Source organism: Nicotiana tabacum, chromosome 24, assembly GCF_000715075.1.
Source record: "Nicotiana tabacum cultivar K326 chromosome 24, ASM71507v2, whole genome shotgun sequence".
Classification (NCBI taxonomy): Eukaryota; Viridiplantae; Streptophyta; class Magnoliopsida; order Solanales; family Solanaceae; genus Nicotiana; species Nicotiana tabacum.
In genome coordinates this window covers 21742739-21765785 of record NC_134103.1, presented here as the reverse complement: position 1 = coordinate 21765785, position 23047 = coordinate 21742739, and the positions used below count along the sequence as shown (strand labels likewise).

At 35.1% G+C, this 23047-nt stretch overlaps 4 protein-coding genes across 7 annotated transcripts; 3 read left to right on the top strand and 1 right to left on the bottom strand.

Annotated features, from left to right (window-relative positions):
• The first annotated feature begins 2629 nt into the window (after positions 1 to 2629).
• LOC107783070 (uncharacterized) lies at positions 2630 to 6056 on the top strand. 2 transcript variants are annotated; one of them, XM_016604035.2, is made up of 5 exons: positions 2630 to 2764; positions 3295 to 3687; positions 3762 to 3856; positions 5140 to 5292; positions 5422 to 6056. In XM_016604035.2, exons 2-5 carry the CDS (start codon positions 3582 to 3584, stop codon positions 5575 to 5577), a joined length of 510 nt encoding a protein of 169 aa, XP_016459521.1. In that variant the 5' UTR covers positions 2630 to 2764; positions 3295 to 3581; the 3' UTR covers positions 5578 to 6056. The 2 variants fall into 2 exon arrangements, with proteins under 2 accessions (XP_016459521.1, XP_075104290.1); XM_075248189.1 differs by having other exon boundaries at positions 2648 to 3687.
• An 895-nt stretch (positions 6057 to 6951) lies between these two features.
• LOC107783066 (protein DMP9-like) lies at positions 6952 to 8329 on the top strand. Its single transcript, XM_016604032.2, has 2 exons — positions 6952 to 7497; positions 7958 to 8329. Exons 1-2 carry the CDS (start codon positions 7043 to 7045, stop codon positions 8181 to 8183), a joined length of 681 nt encoding a protein of 226 aa, XP_016459518.1. The 5' UTR covers positions 6952 to 7042; the 3' UTR covers positions 8184 to 8329.
• Positions 8330 to 9352: 1023 nt separating this feature from the next.
• LOC107783069 (rhazimal reductase 1) lies at positions 9353 to 13142 on the top strand. The gene is made up of 4 exons (XM_016604034.2): positions 9353 to 9975; positions 10843 to 11089; positions 12160 to 12342; positions 12781 to 13142. The coding sequence occupies exons 1-4, from the start codon at positions 9656 to 9658 to the stop codon at positions 13003 to 13005; spliced, it is 975 nt and encodes a 324-aa protein (XP_016459520.1). The 5' UTR covers positions 9353 to 9655; the 3' UTR covers positions 13006 to 13142.
• Positions 13143 to 14288: 1146 nt separating this feature from the next.
• Positions 14289 to 20870, bottom strand: LOC107783067 (beta-1,3-galactosyltransferase GALT1). Of its 3 annotated transcripts, none has more exons than XM_075248187.1 (11): positions 20654 to 20790; positions 20373 to 20439; positions 20093 to 20275; positions 19729 to 19912; positions 17369 to 18259; positions 16470 to 16687; positions 16062 to 16343; positions 15664 to 15792; positions 15414 to 15593; positions 15131 to 15238; positions 14289 to 14988 (listed from the first exon to the last, which is right to left on the bottom strand). In XM_075248187.1, exons 5-11 carry the CDS (start codon positions 18126 to 18128, stop codon positions 14779 to 14781), a joined length of 1887 nt encoding a protein of 628 aa, XP_075104288.1. In that variant the 5' UTR covers positions 18129 to 18259; positions 19729 to 19912; positions 20093 to 20275; positions 20373 to 20439; positions 20654 to 20790; the 3' UTR covers positions 14289 to 14778. The 3 variants fall into 3 exon arrangements, with proteins under 3 accessions (XP_075104288.1, XP_075104289.1, XP_016459519.1); XM_075248188.1 differs by having other exon boundaries at positions 19888 to 19912; XM_016604033.2 differs by lacking the exon at positions 19729 to 19912 and having other exon boundaries at positions 20654 to 20870.
• Positions 20871 to 23047: the final 2177 nt, after the last annotated feature.

The window sequence follows — 23047 nt, the reverse complement described above, 5'->3', positions numbered from 1 at the left end:
TAAGGTCGCTGCAAAAAAAGTCGGAGTCGAAAAGGAAAGCGTAAGGTAAGGTCACCAGAGTCTTTATCTGATCGCAGCCATGGCCGATATATATCACTAGCCAAGTATTTGCTATAATTCCTTACAGATTTAGAATTGCATGACTTTTATTGAAGAGGAAGGAAGTAACATGGAAGATAATAAAATTATCATCAGTTAGAGGTAGTGGTGGAGATGTTTTAGGCAAAGAAAAATTATTTCTATAAATTTCATATTCGCAAGTGTGGTTGTTGGTCGATTTGATTTTGAGGTTGAGATTTGAGTGTGTTTTGAGAGGGAGATGAAGATTTACTTATGGAAATATGGTGAATCGGTGGTAGGGAGATCAGTGATGGTGATAAGCTGGAGCTGTGGTGTAAGGAAGGCGATGTAGATAAGCTGGATTGGTGGTGATTATATCGATGATGGAAATGGGAGGAAAATAACAAACAACCGGAGGAGTAGGAAATAAGAATGAATTGGGAAGAGAAGTGCATTGGGAATTATGGTTACAATTTGCAAAAGAATTGGGCCTAAAGGCCATTTCGGGTCAAAAATAAAAATATGGACTATTAAAATATTTGGACGGCCATACAACGTCATTTACTCCTGAATTAACCCCGCCCTTTTACCGTTTAGACTTCATTTGGAGCCCAGCTTTAAGAAAATGACTGGACCTGATTTTGAGCATGTTTGGATGGGCTTAAAAGTTGGTCAATTTTTAAACAGTTTTTAACTTGTGAAAGTGTTTGGCAATCAAAAAATGGGCTTAAAAAAGTTAAAATCTGCTTAAAAAAAGCCAAAATCATTAAGTTGGAAAACCCAACTTTTTCTAAATTGGCTTAAAAGCCATATTGCTTTGACCAAGGATATTACATTCTTATCCCTTATAATTTTTCTTAATCCCGAAATTACCCCCAAGTAAAAACCGTACAACATACTATTTTTTTTCTCCATCTTCCAATATTTGTCAATTTCTTGAAGTTCTTAACGTGAAGCAAACAATAATTTTTTAAATAATGTTTGATACATTTCAATATTTTTAAAATATTGTTCTTTTGGCATTTTTTTTTGGTTCCATAACATTTAATTTTTTTGGTCGTTGAATTCTTCCTTTTTTTAAAATTGGTGTAACTATATTCTAAAATCAAATCATTCAATGAATTTACGTGTTACCCCTGAATTTGAAGTTATGAACGAAAAATATAATATTATAGTCATCATCTTCTTTATAATGTTAACAACTTTAAGGATATTTCAGTCATTTTAACAAGAAAAAGTGCTTACCAGCATTTGTTTACCAAACACTTCATCAGCTTGTTTTAAGTTTCAGCATTTTTATCCAAATACGTAACTGTTTAGTTATAAAACAAGTTCCAGCACTTAACTTAAAAGTCAATTTTTTTAAGCGAATCCAAACGGCCCTTCCATTGCGTTTCTCTCCTCTTTCCCTTTCTTTGACTCCTGAGTTTACTACTTAGTTTGGGCTGGTTGTTACTAATGAGTTTCCTTATTTAGGATTTCGTAATGATAATTTGGGTTAGTTCACGATGAGAGTTAATAATAACATATGGTTGACTGACTTGTTCTTCTATCTGATTTCGATATGAAACATTATCTTATTGCTAAAGCTGTAGTCGTACTAGGCTCTAATAACGTAGGTTTTGACGTATCAATTGTTTGACGAGGTGCGGGGGATGCATCTCTTTTGATGGGGGATGCATAATGTTCAATTGTATATTCTATATGTATTCTATCCGTGCTTTTTTACTAAAGAAAAAAGATAACTGACTCTTATTATTTATGAGAAATCGTTAGACAAAATTCTCCTATAACTAACCCTCAAATGTGTTAAATCTATATATTCTACCTTTTCATATTTAAGCATTATAAATCATAACTGGTTATGTGAGATTCTATCCATTAATTGTTTGTTAAGAATTTACTCTTTTTAATATTTGTTGAATGGAGGAAATTAATACTGACAAAGTTTGCTAGGAAAAAGTAGTGAATTCAGATATAAAGAAACATGTAGTTGCCCCATTTCCGTGTGGATGAAAATTTAAAATAACCTTAACTTGTTGTTTCTAAGCTGTGTGATTTTTGATCATTTTTTAAGTTGACCAAACTCCCCTGAGCTAGTTTACAAATTAACTGATAGATATTTCTTTGGTATAACTAAACAATTTTTCATTAATCACCAAAATGTATATATGTAGGGAGAACTATATCTAGTAATGTTCAAAAACTTTAGCAGGTTAAACAACCTGCTCTGATACGATAAAAGGAGGGAACAGATATTTTGAAAGCAATTTTAATTGCTAATTGATAATTTTAATTATATTCATCTTTACAGAGTCCCTGTTATGTATAAATTGTCCTAGGTACTATGTCTATACGTGGCACTATACAATATATGTATCTATAACAGATTTTGTGTTACTATTTGTACAATGTAAGAAAACAAAATAAACAGCTGGCATAGTCTAGAAAGTTCCCTTTGATATATTTGCTGCTTTGCATTGCCATTTGAATGGCCTGATTGTGAACCACGTGGCTTGATCTCCTTTAAGGGCAAGGTTGAAATTTCACAAACCAAATATCAATTTGGGTTTAGCTTATTGTGTTCAAACGTGAACATCTTTGTACTTTATCTTCTCTTTCTTCTTTGACTAAACCCACAACTTCTCTTCTTTCTAAATCAATAGGAGAATTCCGATTACGATTGTGCGTGGCATCTTTAACAGTTCAGTGTCCTATTTACCTAATCCTTATTTTCATCCAATAGTTTCCTATTTACCTAATCCTTATTTTCGAATAAAAAAGTTTTCTTATTTTCAAAGTTCAAATTAATATAATTAGAGTACAAAGTTAATTACTTCCTCCATTTCAATTTAACAATTTATGAGGTGTATTACTTTCATCCATTTCAATCCAGATGAAGAAACAAATATTATTTTTTTGAACTTGGGGTTGGTATGATAAAAGTATCTTTTTTTTAAGAATAAAATGAGAAGTTTTAATTTAAATTATTTTAAATATTAAAAATATTTTTTTTCCTTTGAACGTATAAGCAATTAGTGTTACATAAAATGAGACGAATTGGGTAGTATTTGTTTCTGGAGGTTGTTAATTGGAATCTAACCTCTAAAGTTAACTTTCTCCTTTCTTAATACATGAGACAGGGAACTCTAGTTGCAATCTATAATAGCAATTATATTACTGCTCGCCCTTTCCATTAATTTATCTCTTCTTTTCTCTCAACTTCTATTACAGAGAAGTAAGGATCTTCGTGGACTTCAAGCTACTTATTTTGGGCCTAAACCCAATATACTCCTCCTCCTCGTTGAGTCCATAAATTGACTGCTTCTCCATTCTCATATTTTGTGGAGAAAAGTGAAGGTGTATTTGCACACAACCTGTTTGATTAAATTCCCGAAAGAGCGTGTGGTTACTCCAGTGAGCCGTGCTAGCTTTTAATCACACAAATGTCCCATTTGGAGAAGTGGGTCTGCTGTAATTTCTGTTAGCAAGTGAAAATATTTGGGAAACTAGCGGTAAGAATGACAACTATGGCTCTGGGTAATGTGTGTTCGCTACAAATAAAGACTTGTGGGCTCTTTGGAATTTGTATTAATCACTTATGTACCCTTCCTATCCAAAATAAAAGTAAGTCCAACACTTATATTTGAAAATATATTTTACTCTGCTGTGTACTTAGCTTTCTACATTATCCTTTGTAGGCTTAGACGTTAAGCCATTGGTTATTCAAGCCACGGCTAAAGCTAATTCTCGGACTGAGGGCGCTAAACTTCGAAATAGGCGAATTAGAAAAAAGGTATGTGTTAAATTATGCTCTTGATTATTTTTCCCGGCAAAATAATGTGAATTGTGAGGCATACTAAGCTATCTGATGTAGCCCCATATATGCGCTACAATTGGCTACACTAAGCAGGTGATTAAGTGCTTCAGCACCAGGTTCAACCGAATCTAGTATTTCAACGCAGCGTATAGATTTTTATGTGAATACCCACCAAATTTTCAACAAATATTAGATCTGAACTCCCATAATTTTAAAAGTACAATGAGTTCGTTGCTAAGAACTTTAAAGGTCGAAGCTATCAAGTTCAAAACTTGGATTCTCCTCTGACACTAAGATAAATGTTAGTGAACAAGATTCGGAGTTGATGGGTTTAATTACAATTCTTCGTTGTTCGGACAGAAACAAGAAACTAATTTAGGAGAATAGATTTGCGAATGATGCATTTAGTGCTTTAATCTGCAAGAGATCAACTGTAACTAGGCTTTAAGATCATACATTGTTGAGCACAAACTAATAACCTTTGCTTAGGAAGAGAATAAGTGTACATAACTGAATAAGGTAAATGCAAAGAGTCTATTGGTTTCTTGGCATATTTGTATAGGAATAGCCAACAATGACTTTGACTTTTAATCTACCGGATTGGCATTTCATACTTAACCCCCTTACATAAGGATCATTGGGTCTTGGCCAAATACGAATCCAAGATTTGAACTTTATGGATTCGAGTTCGGGATTCTACCACAACCCATTTGATTTAATGAGTTCGAAATCTGTCTTTTGTACTTCTTTAGTGAATTTTTAACCACATATACATGATTTAAGCCAAAGCCACTGGATTTTAATGAACCTATAACATATACAGTACATCCGCCTCTGACTTTGGCAACATGGCTCTTCTATTAGGCTACTCATATGTCATATTACCCACACCATGACACTTAAAACATTGCGTATCTCTATGTCTAGTAGGAATAGGTAGAGCATTTTAACATTTGCCCTTGTCATCCTTCTATCCCTTTCGTTTGTAAAGTTGTGGCTTAAACTTGCTTCTCATCTTCGGGCTTGTTTCAAGCTCTCTGCAATTGTCTTTTGGCTTGTCCCATGTTGATGAAGTTTGTTTGCCTTTTTTCTTTATTTGTTCTACCACTTGGCTTGCCAAATGCAATGCTTAATCTTAACTGTTCTCTAAAATCATATCATGAACTCTCTCTCTCACACAAACACAAATATATGTAGCATATATGTATAAGTTTGTTGATTCACTGTAATCTCATTAAACTTCTCTTCGGTCTTGGCAGTTTAATGGAACTCCTGAAAAACCAAGACTTTCAGTCTTCTGCTCAGAAAAACAGTTGTATGCTACATTGGTAGATGACCAAAATAAGAAGTCTTTGTTTTATGGGAGCACTTTGCAAAAATCAATCCGGGGTGATCCACCATGCAGCACTGTAGTGAGTATCTTTAGCATATTGAGACCATAAATTATAATTGAAGATGGGATCTCAGTTTTCTTGTTCCAACACATTATGGGATTTTCAAGTCATAGCATCATCCCTTGACTTTGCCCCTCTCAATCACAGGAAGCAGCGGAACGTGTTGGTGAGAAACTTGTGCAGACTTGTGTTGATCTCAACATCAATGAGATTTCATCTTATGATTGCAATGGTTTTGCTCGAGGAGAAAGAATGCAAGCCTTTGAGATTGCCATTTCGTGCCATGGTTTTCTGCCCAGATAGTTTCTTCCTTCTTTTCTATGTGAATTCTGTATAGCTTTCAGGAGTCTGAAGCTCTTACCTTTTTCTACAAGCTTGCTCATTTGGGGGTCAAATAGATGCATATGTAACTACCTTAATAGTAGATTTTATTGTGGAGTTAACTTATGGAGACTTTAGATTGTAAAGAACTTCTATGCTAGTAGGGGTCGTTTGGTGTACGGACTAAATTATTCCGGGAGTAATAGTCCTAGGATTATAATCCCTAGACTAATTTATCCCACCTGAGAGGTGGGATAAAATAATACCAAGTTTGATGGGATAAAGTGGGATAAGATGGGATATCCAGGATTAAGTCTGAGACTAAGTTTATACCATGTTTGGTTGACGGTATAAATTTAGTACTACACTTTATACCACCTTATCCCGTGTACCAAACGACCCCTCAGCGTATTTGAACTTATTACAACAAGTAATTTACGATATTTTCTAGGTTACTAAGTTAAGACTACAGGTTCTGTTCTAGTTCACTTTAACTTGATGGGGAAAAAATAATTTCAGTCATTGCTCATAAATTTAAGCTCTTTTGTTGGGCTAAACCAACCTAAAGTTACTCAAAGCGTGGTATGATATTAACCATTTTGGATCAAGGTCGCATAGTTTTTTACCATAATGTCCCATTCCATTAAGAGATCCCTACACCTTATATGTAGGCTCCCAGTCATTTTAGTTACTAACGTGGGAGTTTATTCGTAATATCTTTTATTATTTTCCTTGAGGGGAACATAGATAAATTCATTTTATTCAATACTTATTTTGTTGGACTCGTGAGATATCATCTTGGAAGAGAGAGAGAGAGAGAGCAGTCACTTTGCCTCGTCCCATATGGACCATACAAAAAGATATATTTTTCAAAACTTGATAAGACATTAGAAAATGACACCTTGTAAAAATAATAGCCGAAAAAATATATAAAATTTATTTTATATGTTATATACAGAAGTTATACAAATTTTATATATTTTTTCGGCTATCAAATATAAATATTTTTTAACGCGGGTTAAAAGTGATAATACCACAATCATTTTGGAACAGGGAGAGCAGTCACGTTGCCCTTTCAGGACTGGCATCTACAGATTTCACTCGAAATAAAAAACAAAGGGCAAAATAATTTTTTTTTAAAAAGTGATTAACGAAAAAAAAGGAACTACCAAAATAAGGACTTGCAAATTTTGAATTTTAGAGGAATAGTTTGCGGGTGGCAACCATTCGAAACAAGTTAGTTACTAAACGTTAACCAAATTCAAAAATTGTTGACGCCATTTAATTTACCTACCCAAAACTATAAATAAACCAAAAAGTACATTAAACCAAGTATACGATACTATAAACATTTTCATGATCTTTGCCTAAAAACTTCAAATTTTATCACTATTCCTTATTCCTTCAATCTTCAACGCCTCTAAATCTTCTCTATTATCTCAAAAAAATGGAGCAAAGTACTGAGGGAATTGGGATCAAAATTTACAGTGCATCAAAACGTGCCGATACATCAATGTACCCTACTAATTTACCACCAGACAACGATGTTCCGATCCCCGAATTGCCTCAACCAGCAATTGGTGGCAAGAAAAGACGAGCAATGGCAAATGGGGTTCAAAAAACACTCTCAAAAACTTCATTGCTTGTCAATTTCTTGCCAACAGGCACACTTTTAACTTTTGAAATGGTCCTTCCATCAGTCTATGGCAAAGGCGATTGTTCCCCTGTCACTACACTAATGATTTTAACACTACTTGGCCTTTGTACTTTGTCTTGCTTCTTCTTCCATTTTACCGATAGTTTTCGGGGACCCGACGGGAAAGTTTACTATGGATTTGTGACACCAAGAGGATTGAAAGTTTTCAAGTCCGGACTAGGTGTGGATGTGCCAAAAGATGAGAGGTAATATGTGTGATCAAACATATATGACAGACAGATCGCCTCTCACAATTTTGTGATAGTTTTTATGACGAAATTCATCCATGTGGATTGATACTTTTGACGGAATATATATCACCAGACCGATCGTCTGTCACAATTTTGTGACATTTTTTATGTTCATCCATTTGGATTGATATTTTTTGACGGAATAAATATGACAAACAGATCGTCTGTTACAATTTTGTGACATTTATGATGGAATTCATCCATGTGGATTGATAGTTTTGACGGAATATACATGACGGACAGATCGTCTGTCACAATTTTGTGACAATTTTTATGTCAGAATTCATCCATGTGGATTGATATATGTGAAGATTTTATTCTTTTGTCACAAGCATTATTTTTCTTGTAGTACGTTGATTTCACACTTCAAAGCCGTTATTTCATGTTTTAATTTATTGTTTACTTTTTCTAATAGGTACGTAGTGGGATTTACGGATTTCGTGCATGCGATGATGTCTGTTTTGGTATTTGTGGCGATTGCTTTTTCGGATCATAGAGTGACGCTTTGTCTATTCCCTGGACATGCAAAAGAACTTGATGAAATTATGAGGAGTTTTCCTTTAATGGTGGGAGTTATTTGCAGTGGACTTTTTCTTGTTTTTCCCAATACTAGATATGGTATTGGATGTATGTCTGCTTAACAATTAGGAGTATTATTCAAGTAAATTATTCAGGCGGATTGTGCTTTAATGTGTGAGGATATGTGAGGATTTTTTAGTTAGTTCTCTGTGGTACTATTTGATGTATTGTAATTTAAGTAATTACTCTTTATATGATCAATAAGTGATTCTGGTTGTTGTTTAGATCCATGGATCGATTTATTATGAGCCTTTTTCTATCAGTTGTTAATGCTTATTAAAAGAATGGCATTGTTATATATGGTAGGAATTTCAAATTATTTAATTTTCCGTAGTAATTCGGATATTGATTCCTTAATTTTGTTCAATATCTGATTATGCTTCTCTGACTGTTAGTACTAAACATGAGATGTTGAAAAAAATTAAACTTGAAAGAATTTCAATGAATGAGTATTTTGTTTCAAGAATTAAGTCATGGTAACATTTTTAGTAGGAAGCCTTGATTATATCTCTATAACTTTGTCTGAATAAAGCAAAGTTAATGATAAATTTGGCATCATTTAATGTCGATTGGTAAAATAAATTATAAATAACTTTTCACCAAACATTATAGTATATCAATGGAGAACAATAACACACAAGCCAAGTTTGACGTTTCCGCTAAATTCAATTCCAAACAGCTTAATATTTCTAGGATGGACTTTACTATTATACCTAAATTAGCCGACCTAAGGAAACTGCCATGGGCAAAGGTAAACACCTACAATGTGTATTAATTAACTTTAGTTTAGTGATAATACTGATATGACAATATACGTGTTATGTATTTATTGAATTAATATAAACACATAAGTCTTTAGCGTTGTGACATGGGGTGAAATTTGCTATCTTAGTATTCAAAATTCATATAGTAGAATAAGTTTACGTTAATAGTTAACATAGCTAGGTAACCTTCTCCTTTATTCAGACTTCAGTTGATATATTCAATATTCATATATACTTTGTTAAACTTATATATAGGCAAAGTTTTACCAATAAATAGAAGCGGTTAAACAAATTAACAATCGATTTAAAATTGACAAGTAATTAAAAAGAACTTGAAATAAATAGTGAAACAAAAAGGAAAGAAAAAATATCAGAGTGGTCCAGTATCACCATTTGTAGTACACTCATGCTGATCTGTACAATAACGTATGGTTTATAATACAAATCCCTCTTCAATGTTAAGTTATGACATATTTTCAGCGGTCCTAAAGCCTCTCTCTATCATTTTGGAGGAAAATTACAACCATGACTTTTGATGCTAGCTAGAGTTCAAGTATTTATGTTGAACAAATGGTTGAAAGGAGGGAAAGGTTCATTTTGGACAACATCCACCACACATCAAATCTATCACTTCAACAAGATAAGGTTAACATGGTTTGCACATTAAAATGGCTAGCTAAGTCGTTCCAATTTTATCAAATGTTCTCTTGACGTTGGTTGAGATAAATACACACACGGTCAGCGAGTACTTAGTCATTTTAGTCATAGCTATGGATATGAAGCAAGTATTAGTCCCAAGAGTTAAGTTGAATTCTGGCCATGAAATTCCTCTTATAGGTATGGGAACAGCACCTTCACTACCACCATTGGATGAATTAGTCCCCACACTTGTAGGTGCCGTTGAAGCCGGTTATCGACACTTTGACACGGCCGCTGTCTATGGCTCTGAGGAGGCACTTGGCCTAGCAGTGGCAGCAGCGGTTCAACGTGGACTAATTAATAGCCGAAATGAAGTGTTCATTACCTCCAAATTATGGTGCACCGAAACACACCACAACCTTGTTCTTCCCGCCCTCAGAAGAACTCTAGCGTAAGTTTTGGTATCCCGGTACACTAAACTCCCCCTGTATATACGGAGAGAGAAAGAGCCGAATCTAGGGTTGTTCATTTGGATCGAATATTCGAAATCCGAACTGATCCGCTCAATTTCGGATTTCGGATATTTGGATCGGATTTCGGATTGTGTTTATTAAAATTTCGGATATTCGGATCGGATTCAGATTGGTATAATTGTAACCCGATCCGATCCAAAATCCGAAATTATTAGGGCATGTATAAATATTAAACTTTAATTTCAGATAGTCAGTATTTTATTTATATCTTCCTTCAAGTTATTACCTTTACAATTGCTAGATTTAGCTATATTGGCACCATAGTACTCTCATAATTACAGAAACATGAATTTTTCTTACTATATTCACTCTCTTTTCTTTGTCCAATTTCGTCTTACGCCTCTTTTACAAAGAAAATATAAATATGAGTTTTGCATAATAATCCGATCCGAAATTCAAAAATCCGATCCGATTCGATCCGATATTAATTCGGATCGGATTCGGATTGTATTTTAATTTGTACAATCTGAAATCCGAAATATGCTAAATCTGATCCGATCCGATCCATGCACAGCCCTAGCCGAATCTATGCAAATAGCCTAGAGTCGTCGTTGGAGCTAGTTTTAATTTATTTATTTTTACATTTAATATCTACCCAATGAATGTCAAATATTTTTATATTATCAATGTAGTTTAACATGTGATAGCAGTTAGTTATCACTTTTTACCAAGTTGTCAATTAGAAGTTCACTTATAATTACCTTATGAGTGACTTGATTGTGTGAATAATTTGTACACAATCATGATGTATAGAACTTAATCACACGTGAAAAAAATGTTCGTAGGATGCTGGGGATGGATTACTTGGATTTATACCTAATACATTGGCCAGTAACGATGAAAAAGGGTAATGATGAAGAGATAAAGTTTGCAAATGAGGATGTAATTCCATTTGACATGAGAGGAACATGGGAAGCAATGGAAGAATGTCACAGGTTAGGTTTGGCAAAGTCTATTGGTGTATGCAACTTCAGCTGCACAAAACTCTCTCAACTCTTGCACCATGCTATCATTCCTCCTGCCGTTAACCAGGTATGCTTGCATTAATAGAGGCGGATCTAGAATTTTTATTTTATGAGTTCAGCATTTACAGTTATGAGTTTATATCTACTATTTATAATAATTTTAATGATTTTTTACACATAAATTCATCGTTCCATGGTGCATCTGCCCCTGCTTGCATAGGGTTCTAAAAAGTTCCTAGAATGGGATCAAATGAGCACAAACATCAAAGATGGGATACCAAACAGAACAACCCATTAAATTACTTTAAGGAAAGAATTAAGTTATATAGTATACATTAAGTGTAAAAAAAAATTCATTATTGGTGTGGTTTAACCTTTTACAGTATGTTAGTTTCTATTTCAATCAGGTCATAAACTAATGCTTATTACAGTGTAATTATCTTATAATTGATATGATAGTGTTTTTTATACCGTCAATGTATAGAACTTTTAACTCTCATTTGTGCTACATAAAATATTCAATTGTTTTGAAGTGTATTTATAGGAATTCTCATCAATGAGAGAATATTATTAGGAGTAGGGATGACAAGCGGACGGGACAGTCGGATATGGGCAGATCAAAAACGGATAACGCAAAATGAATAAATTATTCGACCCGATCCATATTTAATACGGATAAAAAAATAGATTACAACAACAACATACTCAGAATATTCTTACATATGGGGTCTGGGGAGGGTAGTGTGTATGCAGACCTTACCCGTTCCCAGTGAAGGTAGAGAGGTTATTTCAAATAGACCCGGATAAAAAATGGGTTAACTAGCAGATAATATGGATATCCATATTATCCATGGTTTCTTGAATATGATCATTTTTGGGAAAATTTCTAGTCTCCCAAAATTAAGGAACCCCAAATTTGAGTCTTTACAAATGTAAAAGTTAAGCCTATTATTTATCCATTGGTTATCCATTTTCTAAGTGAATAATATAATTCTTATCCATATTTGACCCGTTTTAAAAAATAATAATTATCCAACTTATTTTTTAGTAGATAATATAAATGGATAACAATTTTTTTAAGTCATTTTGCCACCGCTAATTAGGAGTGTAAGAGAAATGATTAATATTAATTGGCAGGTGGAAATGCATGTTACATGGAGGCAAGACAAGATGTTAGAGTTTTGCAAGGAGAAAGGGATACATGTAAGTGCATGGTCTCCACTTGGATCAAATGGGATGCATTTATGGGGTAACCATGCTGTAATGCAAAGCCCTGTCCTTAAAGACATTGCCTTTCATAAACAAAAGAGCATTGCACAGGTATTTTGCTTCAGTTTTTTCTTCTTAGTATATCAGACTTATAGTCTTTGGCTAAACTTTTAAAATCATCTTATTTTAGAAAATATTTTCTGTCAAAAGTGTTTTTCTAAAAATTACTTATGGTGAGAAACACTTTGTATTTGACTAATTAATTTAAAAATTTTGAGCAGTAATTAGTGTTTGACAAAACTTTTTAAAAAATATTTTTTAGTGTATTCTTATCAAAATTGTTTTTCGAAAAAATACTTTTTGTGAGAAGCTATTTTTTCCACGCTTCTAAAAAATTGTTTCTGCTTTACTTAAAAATAGTTTTTGTTTTTCTAAAAGTTTGGTCAAACACCTTAATTTTAAAGGAAAAAAATACTTTTGGCAAAATAAAGCTCAGCCAAACTGGCTATTAGTCTTTATCTAAGTATCTATCATGATATTTAATTGTAGGTTGCATTGAGGTGGGTATATGAACAAGGAGTAAGTGTATTAGTGAAGAGTTTTAACAAGGATAGGATGAAAGAGAACCTTCAAATTTTGGATTGGGAACTAAGTAATGAAGAAATCGCTCGAATTCAAGAGATTCCTCAATGCAGAGGATTCAAAACTGAGGTTTTTGTTCATCCAGATGGACCATACAAATCCGCGGACCAATTCTGGGATGGCGAGCTTTAATAAAAGTTTCCAGCCTTCCTATTATTTGCAATTTTTGGTTGTTTATAAAGGTATTTAAGAAAAATCGAAAATTCAAACTTTGACTCTCTTATCAAACATATTTGATAATATGATATATTCTTTGTTAACCCTAAAAATCGGATAACAATTAAATTTGTAAGTGATTTTAAGGATATGTGATTTTACTAGGCACAAACTGAGAAATATGAGAATTGAAGTTAGAAATTAACTGTAAAGTAAAGCAAACCAATGTAACGTGCAACCTTGGCCCTCGATCTAGGTCGCCCTCGAACCAACTGAGTATATTATTAAAAAGCAAGAACTAGTCAATAGAATAAGAGTGCTTAAGAAAATGTTATAAACTGCTTTTATATGCGTGAATGTGATGATTACAAAATGATTGGAACCCTATTTATATAGTAGAGGAGTCCCACATATGGTACAATTCTAAATACAGAAGGAAATCTCCTGATTGGCTAATCAACCGGTCTTGTCTTGATACATGCCGAGATCTCTGCCACAATCTTCGTCCGATCACGGATTCCTCGGCTTTCTGTTATTCGACTTAGCAGGCTTCCTTCGATCTCGCTAGATCTCTATCCTTCTTGGTCTCGATCTTAGCTGGTCTCGATCTCGATCCCTGAATCACGAGCTAGGCAATATCTATTCATGTAACGATCCAATATAACTTGGGATCGAACCTCGGTCTGTCGCCCCGGTCTCGGTTAACCATACGAAATCGGCCTAATTTCGACCGTATACAGTCTTCAATTTAGTATACAGTCTTCAATTTAGTATGGTTTGAAATGCAACTGTAATATATTGAGTATTTTCTTTAATTTGGTGTTGACTTTAAAAAAAATTAAAATTGATCTATTGTTGAGCGGGCGGAAACTGCCTCTTATACCTTTCGGACTTTGGCATTCGCCTGTCACCCGTAATCCAAAAAGAAAGCCATATTGAAATTGGCAGCGACGGGCAACGCATGTTAACCAAGTAATGTAGGTATTAATTATGCAGAGATTAGTTATATATGATTTAATTGTGCAGAAATTAGTTATTCCATCTTCTACCCCACATAAAATAATACATAAATTAACTTATAACTTATTATATTTGTTTTATTTATGTGATATTGTAAAATGATAACCAAACAACGTACTTGGTGTGCCGAAATTTATAGAAAGCAACAAAAAAACTATCAAACGTGGTATCAGCTATGCTAGTATACATGAATAACTCCCTTCCTAACTAGAACCAAACGACCCCTTAGGATTGCAGTAGCTGTAAGACATAAGGTAGACAACTCCAATGTAAAAACATACTGTAGTATACAATGTATACCAATGCTCTCCATCACTCAAGAAATGGGTACGAGAGATCGTGTGATTTACATACAAAATAATCACCGAACGTAGTGTACCCGCTTCTCTATACAATGTATAATGCCCCTCCATTTAGCTTCCTTTTTATAATACAGATCCCTTTCCCACCATCATCTTCACTAATCAATCTTCTAGTAATATGTTTAACAAGCTAATCTAATCACCTACTTATATCAATATGCTAGTAACTACTTTACCTCCTTATACCACAACATGGTATAGCAGCTTGAATAAGCACAAGTTTGGTCTCTTCATCCCGACCTAATTGGTATTCCACCTCAAGTAGATATCCTTGGTCAGTTAGTAGACAAGGTCAGCAGGATCTTTGTCAAATCTTAGTAATAGAAACTTCCGAGCCTTCAAAACTCGGAAGAAAAACTATTTTGTATTACTCGCCACAACATAAAGCCCGTTTTTTCTCTTCAATCTTTTGCCAAAGACAGAGCATCTCTCTAGGGCCTTGGTAATGTGCAATAACATAACCATCTCGGCAACCTTCATTAAAAATCCTCTCTTCTTTTTCATACTTCACTTCCAACCCTTTCTTCTTTATTTCTGAAATCCAGATGCCCATAGCAACATCTTCCAGCTTAAACATCTGCATTTTCAGCGGACTAGTAACTTTTAGAATTAAATGGGAGATACAGGACAGGGGCCGCTGGATATTACATTTTCAAACGTAAACTTCATTCACTTAAATGACAGTTGAATAAGTAGAGATAGACAATGGTACATTTTACCTTTAGGCGGCCTTTTCTCTGTTTTGAGCTGATTGTTTTTGCTATATCACTGGACACAACATAACCCGGTCCATGTGCCCAAGGAGGGTAAGTTTCTTCAGGCCATTCCTTTACATCAACAAAAGAACAAGATTCAATACGTATAAGAGCTGAAGATCAACTATGTGTTATTTTCGTTCCATGATCAATTGCTAAGACAGATGCCCTTCCCCATTGATGAATACTGAAAGAGTGCAAGGGGTGAAATTGTCTATGAACTATGAGATATGAAGAAGATATTCACCTCTGGACTGATAAACCACTTGCTGTCTGGGCTCCTATGAGGATGGGAATCTGAGTTGATAAGACCATACAGCAATCCGCGAGTCACATTAATCCTCTGCATAGAAGACAAGATTTCATCCACTCGAACAAATGCGTCATCATCTGTCTTCATGACAAACTTTGCTGAAATGACCTCCGTCTGTGCAATAAATGAAGTCAGCAAGGCGTGCATGAGATACTCCATGGATTAGGAAGAGACAGGATTTTACCCCAAAAACACATATGGCAATGGTCTTCCAAGCGATAAGACTATAGTAATCAACAAAAGGCATCAGCTGGATGTCCATATATGTCCTAGCCTCATTCCAGAGCTCTTCATTCACCATTTGGTTTTTATGCTACAGAAGATACATAACACAGAATTATCATGTCAAATGAAATTTCATTCGCTGAATTCTAATATGTGACTTCTACTAAGACATTACATAATACTATCTACTTTTTAAAATAAGATGCTTTCAGGATGAATAAATGATGGAATATCTTCTGGCTCTAACTGGGCAGCCCCACGATCCAGTAATTAGGATCAAATAAGCATCGCTATTGAACACTACTTAGATCCAATGGTAGTTTCACAGTATGGAGTGCAAAGAAAAGAAGCACTCACCAAGCCAACAAAAAACCGCACCGCAACTTGTCCAGATCGCACTGCATCATATTGCATCCAAGTTCTACGGACAGCCATTCTGCGCTTAAAATTATTTGCGGTAGAAAATACACCAACAAAGAGATCTAGTCTTTTCCGAGGAGGAAGAGGAACTGCTTTTAGAGCTTCCAAGTCACTTATATGCTCTGAATCCTCAGATGTTGGCAAACCACTCGCGACAACAGAAATTAATTTTATGTCTCCGGATATCCTCACTTCACTTACAAGCCACGGTTCCAAAGTCTAATAAGACATACATAAAAATTAAAGGAGATTCTGGGGAAGCAGATAACCATTATGATGATACAGAAATACAATAAAATTCTGAGGAACAAGAGGAGAAAGGGAGAAACGGAGAACAAAAATTACTTCACGGAAAGCAAAAGATGTTATGTGTTTTCCATCAACTGTCATCTGAATTCCTTCAGATCCTACTCTCAGAGTGGCAACAGAGAGATATCCTTGCTTGAAAGGAAAATATTTTCTTGATTTAGACCCGTCCTGAGCCAGGCTAGATTTATTTGTTGCAATGACATGTCGAGTTATGACATTTCCCACCATCTCATTGCATTGCTCCAATTCATCCACTGGCAAAAAGGTAACTAATGTTAGTTAATAATGCAAAGGATAGTACAAGTGAGGAACAGGAGAACATTATGATGAACCCAAATTTAGCTAGTCATATAAACCTGTTATATCTCTTGGAAGAAAATAGAGGTGCAAAGGAGATGATGCAATTATAGAAATCGTTATCACGATTCTCAGGAATGAGACCAACCAACTTTTAACAAATTGGAGAAAAGGTTTGCAACATATCTCTTATGGCTTATGCAGCAATGGAGAATATGGTCAAAGGGAGGGGACAAAATTGAGAGAGACAATATCAACAGGAAAGACACTGAAACTCAACTAGGCAGGCAGATTTTGAAATAGTGAAATTCGGAAATCTATATATATTTAAAATAGCAAAATTGCCAAGAAGATAAACCCATTTTCAGAATGTTTAGTATAATATCAGCACACAAAGAAATCCCAAATGTATGCAGGATCTAGACCTCAAAAGATGACATAGACTTCAAGGGCAATAAGTTTATTTCCATAAATGGCATGCCCAACATTATGACTGCAGTTACTCAATTGAGCACACATGAGGATGCAGCATCACTTCTAGAGCATAGAAAGTTGCCAAATCGTTGATGGAATTGAAAGGAATGCTGGTGAATGAGCTTCAAAGTTTCCTTTTGTGAAGAGAGAAAAAATTCTCTTACCTTTCTTACTCTTTTCATCCGATGGTAAGGGACAGCGCTCCTCTTCACCCCAGTCATGTGCAATTGTCCAGGTGTTTTGTACAATTACGGGATCCTCAGTTATTTTATCACCATGGAGCCTAACATTGTAATGCAGAATAACAGGAGGATCTGGTTCACCTGGAAGTGGTTCACCAGTCAAATCTATCCGAAAATTCCCAAGAAGACCATTTGGAATGCCAATTATTGTGATGGAAGAACCCTGAGTCAGACCACAAGGAAACCGCAACTTAAAGCCACTGGCATCAATTTCTGTAGCATTGGTTTTGCTGAGAAAATGAGGGCATTGTTTCTGTTTTCCTGTCTTAACTGAACTATCATTTGCATCAAGTTTTTCCCTCTCTACTGCACTCATGAGGTTGTTCCATGCAACACTGGCTTCCTTAACTGCCTCTATAGCATTAGGTAAGACTTGATCATGAGTAACTAAGCGTTTCAACTGATACCACGTAGACAAAGATTGTTGCTCCTGAGCTGACAGGTTCCTCTTAATAAAGAGATCAGAGACAACAATTTCTGCAGATATCACTTGAGTAATTTTTTCTGGCTGGTGAGCTGCAGGTGGAGCCATAGCATTTATCCATTCAAGAGGATTTGTCATGTTGAAGTAGACAGAACTTGTAACATAACTTTCCTTGACAGGTTTCCTCATCACACAGTACCCCAGAACCAAAAACATCAACAAGGATGTTGTTAAAACACCTCCGTACCATTTCTTCATTTTTATTGTCAATACAACTGTTTAATCATTTAGGATTCAATTCAACTAATGCCAGACTAGAAGAGCTCCAGGAGTCAAACACAGTAGCACCCTCAATGGTAATGCCCAGATAAGTCATAGAACAATAGCACCTGCAACAGTATGCCCAGATATGTCAAAAAATAGCTTATCTCATGATCTGCATATGCTAAGGAGAAAAAGAACCATAATTAACTTGAAGAACAAAATTGAATCTTGATCATGTGAGTCCATTGCTAGATACAGTGCAAAAGCCAAAAGGAAACGATACCCGTTTCTTCATAACACCAAATACGACATGCACTTTCACATTATTTCCCCAGATTGGAAAGTAGTTGCAGATGAAAATCATGCCTAAACATAAGATTGGAGATTTGAGTGCACTGCTCAAGAACACGACAAACCTAGTTGACTGGCTGATGATCAAATTTAGGGGGCAAGTTCTTGAACATTGAAAGATGTAGTTTGAATTGAACACCTAAAGGACCTACTGCTGCTTTAATACTAGTCCTGTCAGTAGATAAGAGATTAAAAAGGCAGCCTCGTGCACTAAGCTCCCGCTATGTGCGGGTCCGGGGAAGAGCCGGACCACAAGGGTCTATTGTACGCAACTTTATCCTGCATTTCTGCAAGAGACTGTTTCCACGGCTCGAACCCGTGACCTCCTGGTCACATGGCAACAACTTTACCAGTTACACCAAGGCTACCCTTCACACTAGATAAGAGATTGAACAGAGAAAATGGTTTTGAATAAATATCAAAGTGCTCCAAGAGGAAGATCACAACTTGAATGCAAAAGAGCAATACAGTCCTAGCTATATTGAAATAGAAAGGGCAGCAGCCAAGAAGCACTGTCTGCAGCTAACACGGAGAAGTTTTACTGGTACCTTTATATCAATGACAAGAAAGAAGGCGAAGTCTATGAAACATAATCAACCAAGTCAAGAGAAAATATTCAAAAATTATAACAAAAGCACATAAATGTCCAATTTTCCACCGTATACTCTTAGTTTGAAACATAAAGGGATAAAAACAAGCTTTGAAGTTAAATGACTAAACATCTATAAAACCTGCCGTTTGACCATCCTAATGCATTTCTGGTTCCCTTTCCGAGCGTAGTTAACTTTTATTAACAGGGCCGGTAAAAGAAAAAGAAAAAACAGATTGCAGCTGCCAGGATCATGTACCAGTGGAAAGAAATGGGAAGAAACATTGAGACCGATCAGGACAAAAAATAGTATTATACTTTATCTGGAGCATGAAAAGCTGAAAATGCTCTAAATAAGCATCCAAAGTAAAAATTACAGATAACAGAGTGAAAAGTTTTGATAGATTAGAACTAATTTAAGAATATGATACACTAGTTTCTTGACTGTCTTCTGAAAAAATTAAATACTCAGAAACCATTTCACATATTTTAGACTCTGAAATGCTATACTTTTTTTTTTTTTTGGATAACCGTGGTGTCCGGGCCAGCTTGCGTGGACCTCGACTAATTCCACGAGATACCTGCCATCTCCCACCTGCAACAGGTACCAGGTAACTCTATACACCAAGGCTTGGATAGATGGGAAGAAATCACCTAGTATTTGCCTCCGCTGGGATTTGAACCTGAGAGGCTGAGACATCATGATTCTCACCCACTTCATTAACCACTAGGCCTCACCCTTGGGTTGGGTGCATTCTAAAATGCTATACTAAATTCTGCTTAGTCTTCAATATATCAGTATTTTATAATAACCTGTGCGACAGAAGCCAGCAAGCACCTGAAGTTACAGAATAGACAATTAAATTTAAATATAATACACAAAAACAATTTAGATCGGCACAAGGCGCGAGAACATTCAGTACTCAACTGTCAGCCTCGACCACAGTTTTTCAACTACAGATCTCAATCTCAACTTCAAACACAACATAAAAGTTAAAAAAAGAAGAAGGAAACTTACTTAATCAAACTCATAATTTTCACAAATGTCCAGTTCCTTCATAATTTCCACAAGAAAAACCAACGAATCTGCTTCTCGAACCGTCGGAGACGCCACTGCTAATCGAGTAATTAACCCTAGAATGCGGCGTTTTCCTCCAATATGAAGCGCAATGTACAAATCGAACAGCTTGAAAACTGAAAGCTAAACAGAAGAAATTTCCGAAAATCACTCCTAAGTTCAAAAAATTAACTAACACCTTCTACTTCCATAAACCGATGTTAATTATAACAAAGCATACCTGATTATGCCGGAGAAGCTAAGAAATGGAAGAAAACTCCGAAATGCACAGATCGAAGAGCTTGAAACTGAAATATAAGCAGCAAAACGAAGAAATTACAAACATAATTAGAAAACTCACGCTAAAATTTAAACATAGAAACATAAAGTGTAGTTCGAGAGTATTCGCGAAATGTACAGATCGAACTGCTTAAAAACTGAAAACTAAGCAGCAAAACTACAAAATCAAAGTTAAGCGAACATTTTCTACTATCAAAAAAACGAGAGAGGAAAAAACAGTACCTAGAGAAACGTGACTCGTGAGAAACGATTATGCCGGAGAGAAGTATGTTGAAAAACACTTGGGATTTTGTGTGCACCAGAAATGAACATGAAGAGTTAAAAAAATGTAAAATAGAGAGGGAAAGATAATTTATTTGTGGGCCCGTTGTTGCTGTGTCGTTGTCGCTTGGACTGGACTTCAAATCTACGCCTAATTAAGAAAAAACTGGGATTGAACGCGGAGGGAAAATACTGATTTGATTAGTTTCTATTGCAAGTTAAATAGAGTTAATGATACTCCAACCAACTGTCAAAACAAGGAAACCGTACTAGTATTTGTTTGTTGGAAAATGACTAAAATGAGATAATTAAAGAAGACATCATTTTTGTATTAATTACACTAATTTTCTCTTAATTATGTAAAGACGTTCGTAATGAAATATTAATATGGCATATACAAGTGAAGGGTACTACAGTTACAACAATAATAACAACCTATCAAGTATATTTCCACAATAGAGATAGAGATGTTGTTTACAATTGAGCCTCGACTCAAGAAAAATTAATTCTCAGTAGGTTTGAAAAAGAAAAACAGTAATAAAGAAGTCATGTTAAAAATAATAAAGACAAGAATAGTAATAACGTCAAAATAAAAAACAATAAGAAACCAAATACAAGGGAGTAGTAATAGAAATCGAAGGCTAAGATAATACGAAAATGATAATAATAATAATAAAAATATGTAACAGATACGGTATCCCAAACTCGACTACCTACAAACCTTCTACCATAATACTCTACCTATATATCCTTCTATCTAGGATCATGTTATCAGTAAGCTAAAAATATGACATGTTCTGTCTAATCACTTCTCTCCGATACATCTTCGGATTACCTCTAATAAGGGTACTACAGTTGAGAGATCTTAAGTTCAATAATAATTATACTGATTGCTGCCTTTATTTGTTTGGGAAAATCCTTCTAAACTGTCTCTAATTTTTTTGATGAATAAAGACCAGATGTCTTTGAACAATTTTCAACATGAATTTAATATTCGTTCAATTACTGTTTTAGACTGCACCAATTACTCTTCTTTTTACTTGACCAAAGAAATAATACAGCATGTCCAAGTTCGAACAATTGAAACTTCGTTTTGAATATTGGTAAAAGAATGGTCTTTAGCCATCAATATGTCCCTACACGGACTTTTCTCTTCTTCTTTTTTTTTTTTTTAATTCAATGACGCTATATTTGCAACAAGTTTTGCTTGCGATGTTATAAGATATTTGTTTACCCTCAAAATCGGATAACAACTAGATTTGTACATAGTTTTAAGGATACGTGATCTAACTTGATACAAAATGATAAATTAGATTGAAATTGAAATAAGCAATGAGAAAGTAAATGCAAACCACACTGGTTGAACAGTCTTAGCCTTAGAAGGTTTGTCGCTCTCGAGCCAAAAGTGCTTTAATTGATATCAGAACAGAATGACAAGAGAATAAGAACTAAAAATAACAATATATCACTTTGGAATGCGAGTTACAATGCCCTTCACAAGTAATCAGACCCTATTTATATAATATGAGAGTCCTACTTTAGGTACAATTCTATAAAAGATAAAAATCTCTTGGTTTGCTAATTTGCCAGTTCCTTATTGATACGTGCCGAGATTATCACAGTGATATTTGACCGGTTACGGATATTTCGGCCTTTCATTATTTCGGTCTTCTGTTGGTTATACCGGCTATGTTTTCTCGAGCTTATTCGGGGTTAGGGTGGATTCCGGGTTCATGGACTAAATGTTCTCGAGGACGGACATTCTGACCTCGTGTTCTAGTTCGATGAGACTCAAGGTCGATCTTCAACCCCTCGTGTTCCAAGCCCGATCTGTCATGCAATAGTCTAGTCCGATTTCGACCATATACAGATAGTCCTCTCATTTTTCGGAGAGTAAACGACGAGAAACGATATGAGCTTCCGATTCTCATCTCGGTACTCCGCGTTAGAAATGACAAAATGAACGAAATGCCTCGTCAAGTACGTCTTAATGGCATTAAATGATCGTCAGTTGCTGGTCGAACACTCCTGGCTTTGAATCATCGTTTGAAAATTATAAATACCCCATTCTTCATTCATTCAAACTTTACATCCAAATCTTATCTACTCTTGTTCCTTAGAAATCTCTACATTTTCTAGCATTTGTATCATGATTTCTTGAGATCTTTGTAAGAATTTTCGCTTGTCTTCATTCCAGACCATCAAGTGTATCTCTTTAAGTTCCTCTTTTTCATCTATTTTCCTTCATTTTAAAAGAAAATGGCGAAAACTTCAAAAATAGTTCCCCAAAAAGAAACTACTTCTACATCGCGACTGGCCGGTGAGGAACCAGCAGCTGAACCTTCTCTTAGCATG

What these genes read in the sequence shown, in the direction of transcription:
- LOC107783070 (XM_016604035.2), top strand. Translation starts at nt 3,582, where the DNA reads ATGACAACTATGGCTCTGGGTAATGTGTGTTCGCTACAAATAAAGACT. An exon ending in CCTTCCTATCCAAAATAAAA is followed by an intron (nt 3,688 to 3,761) that starts GTAAGTCCAACA and finishes TATCCTTTGTAG; the next exon opens with GCTTAGACGTTAAGCCATTG. An exon ending in ATCCACCATGCAGCACTGTA is followed by an intron (nt 5,293 to 5,421) that starts GTGAGTATCTTT and finishes TCTCAATCACAG; the next exon opens with GAAGCAGCGGAACGTGTTGG.
- LOC107783066 (XM_016604032.2), top strand. Translation starts at nt 7,043, where the DNA reads ATGGAGCAAAGTACTGAGGGAATTGGGATCAAAATTTACAGTGCATCA. An exon ending in GATGTGCCAAAAGATGAGAG is followed by an intron (nt 7,498 to 7,957) that starts GTAATATGTGTG and finishes TTTTTCTAATAG; the next exon opens with GTACGTAGTGGGATTTACGG.
- LOC107783069 (XM_016604034.2), top strand. Translation starts at nt 9,656, where the DNA reads ATGGATATGAAGCAAGTATTAGTCCCAAGAGTTAAGTTGAATTCTGGC. An exon ending in GCCCTCAGAAGAACTCTAGC is followed by an intron (nt 9,976 to 10,842) that starts GTAAGTTTTGGT and finishes AAATGTTCGTAG; the next exon opens with GATGCTGGGGATGGATTACT. An exon ending in AACAAAAGAGCATTGCACAG is followed by an intron (nt 12,343 to 12,780) that starts GTATTTTGCTTC and finishes ATTTAATTGTAG; the next exon opens with GTTGCATTGAGGTGGGTATA.
- LOC107783067 (XM_016604033.2), bottom strand. Translation starts at nt 18,128, where the DNA reads ATGAAGAAATGGTACGGAGGTGTTTTAACAACATCCTTGTTGATGTTT. An exon ending in AGTGGTTTATCAGTCCAGAG is followed by an intron (nt 15,239 to 15,413) that starts GTGAATATCTTC and finishes GTTGATGTAAAG; the next exon opens with GAATGGCCTGAAGAAACTTA. An exon ending in AGAGAAAAGGCCGCCTAAAG is followed by an intron (nt 14,989 to 15,130) that starts GTAAAATGTACC and finishes CTGAAAATGCAG; the next exon opens with ATGTTTAAGCTGGAAGATGT.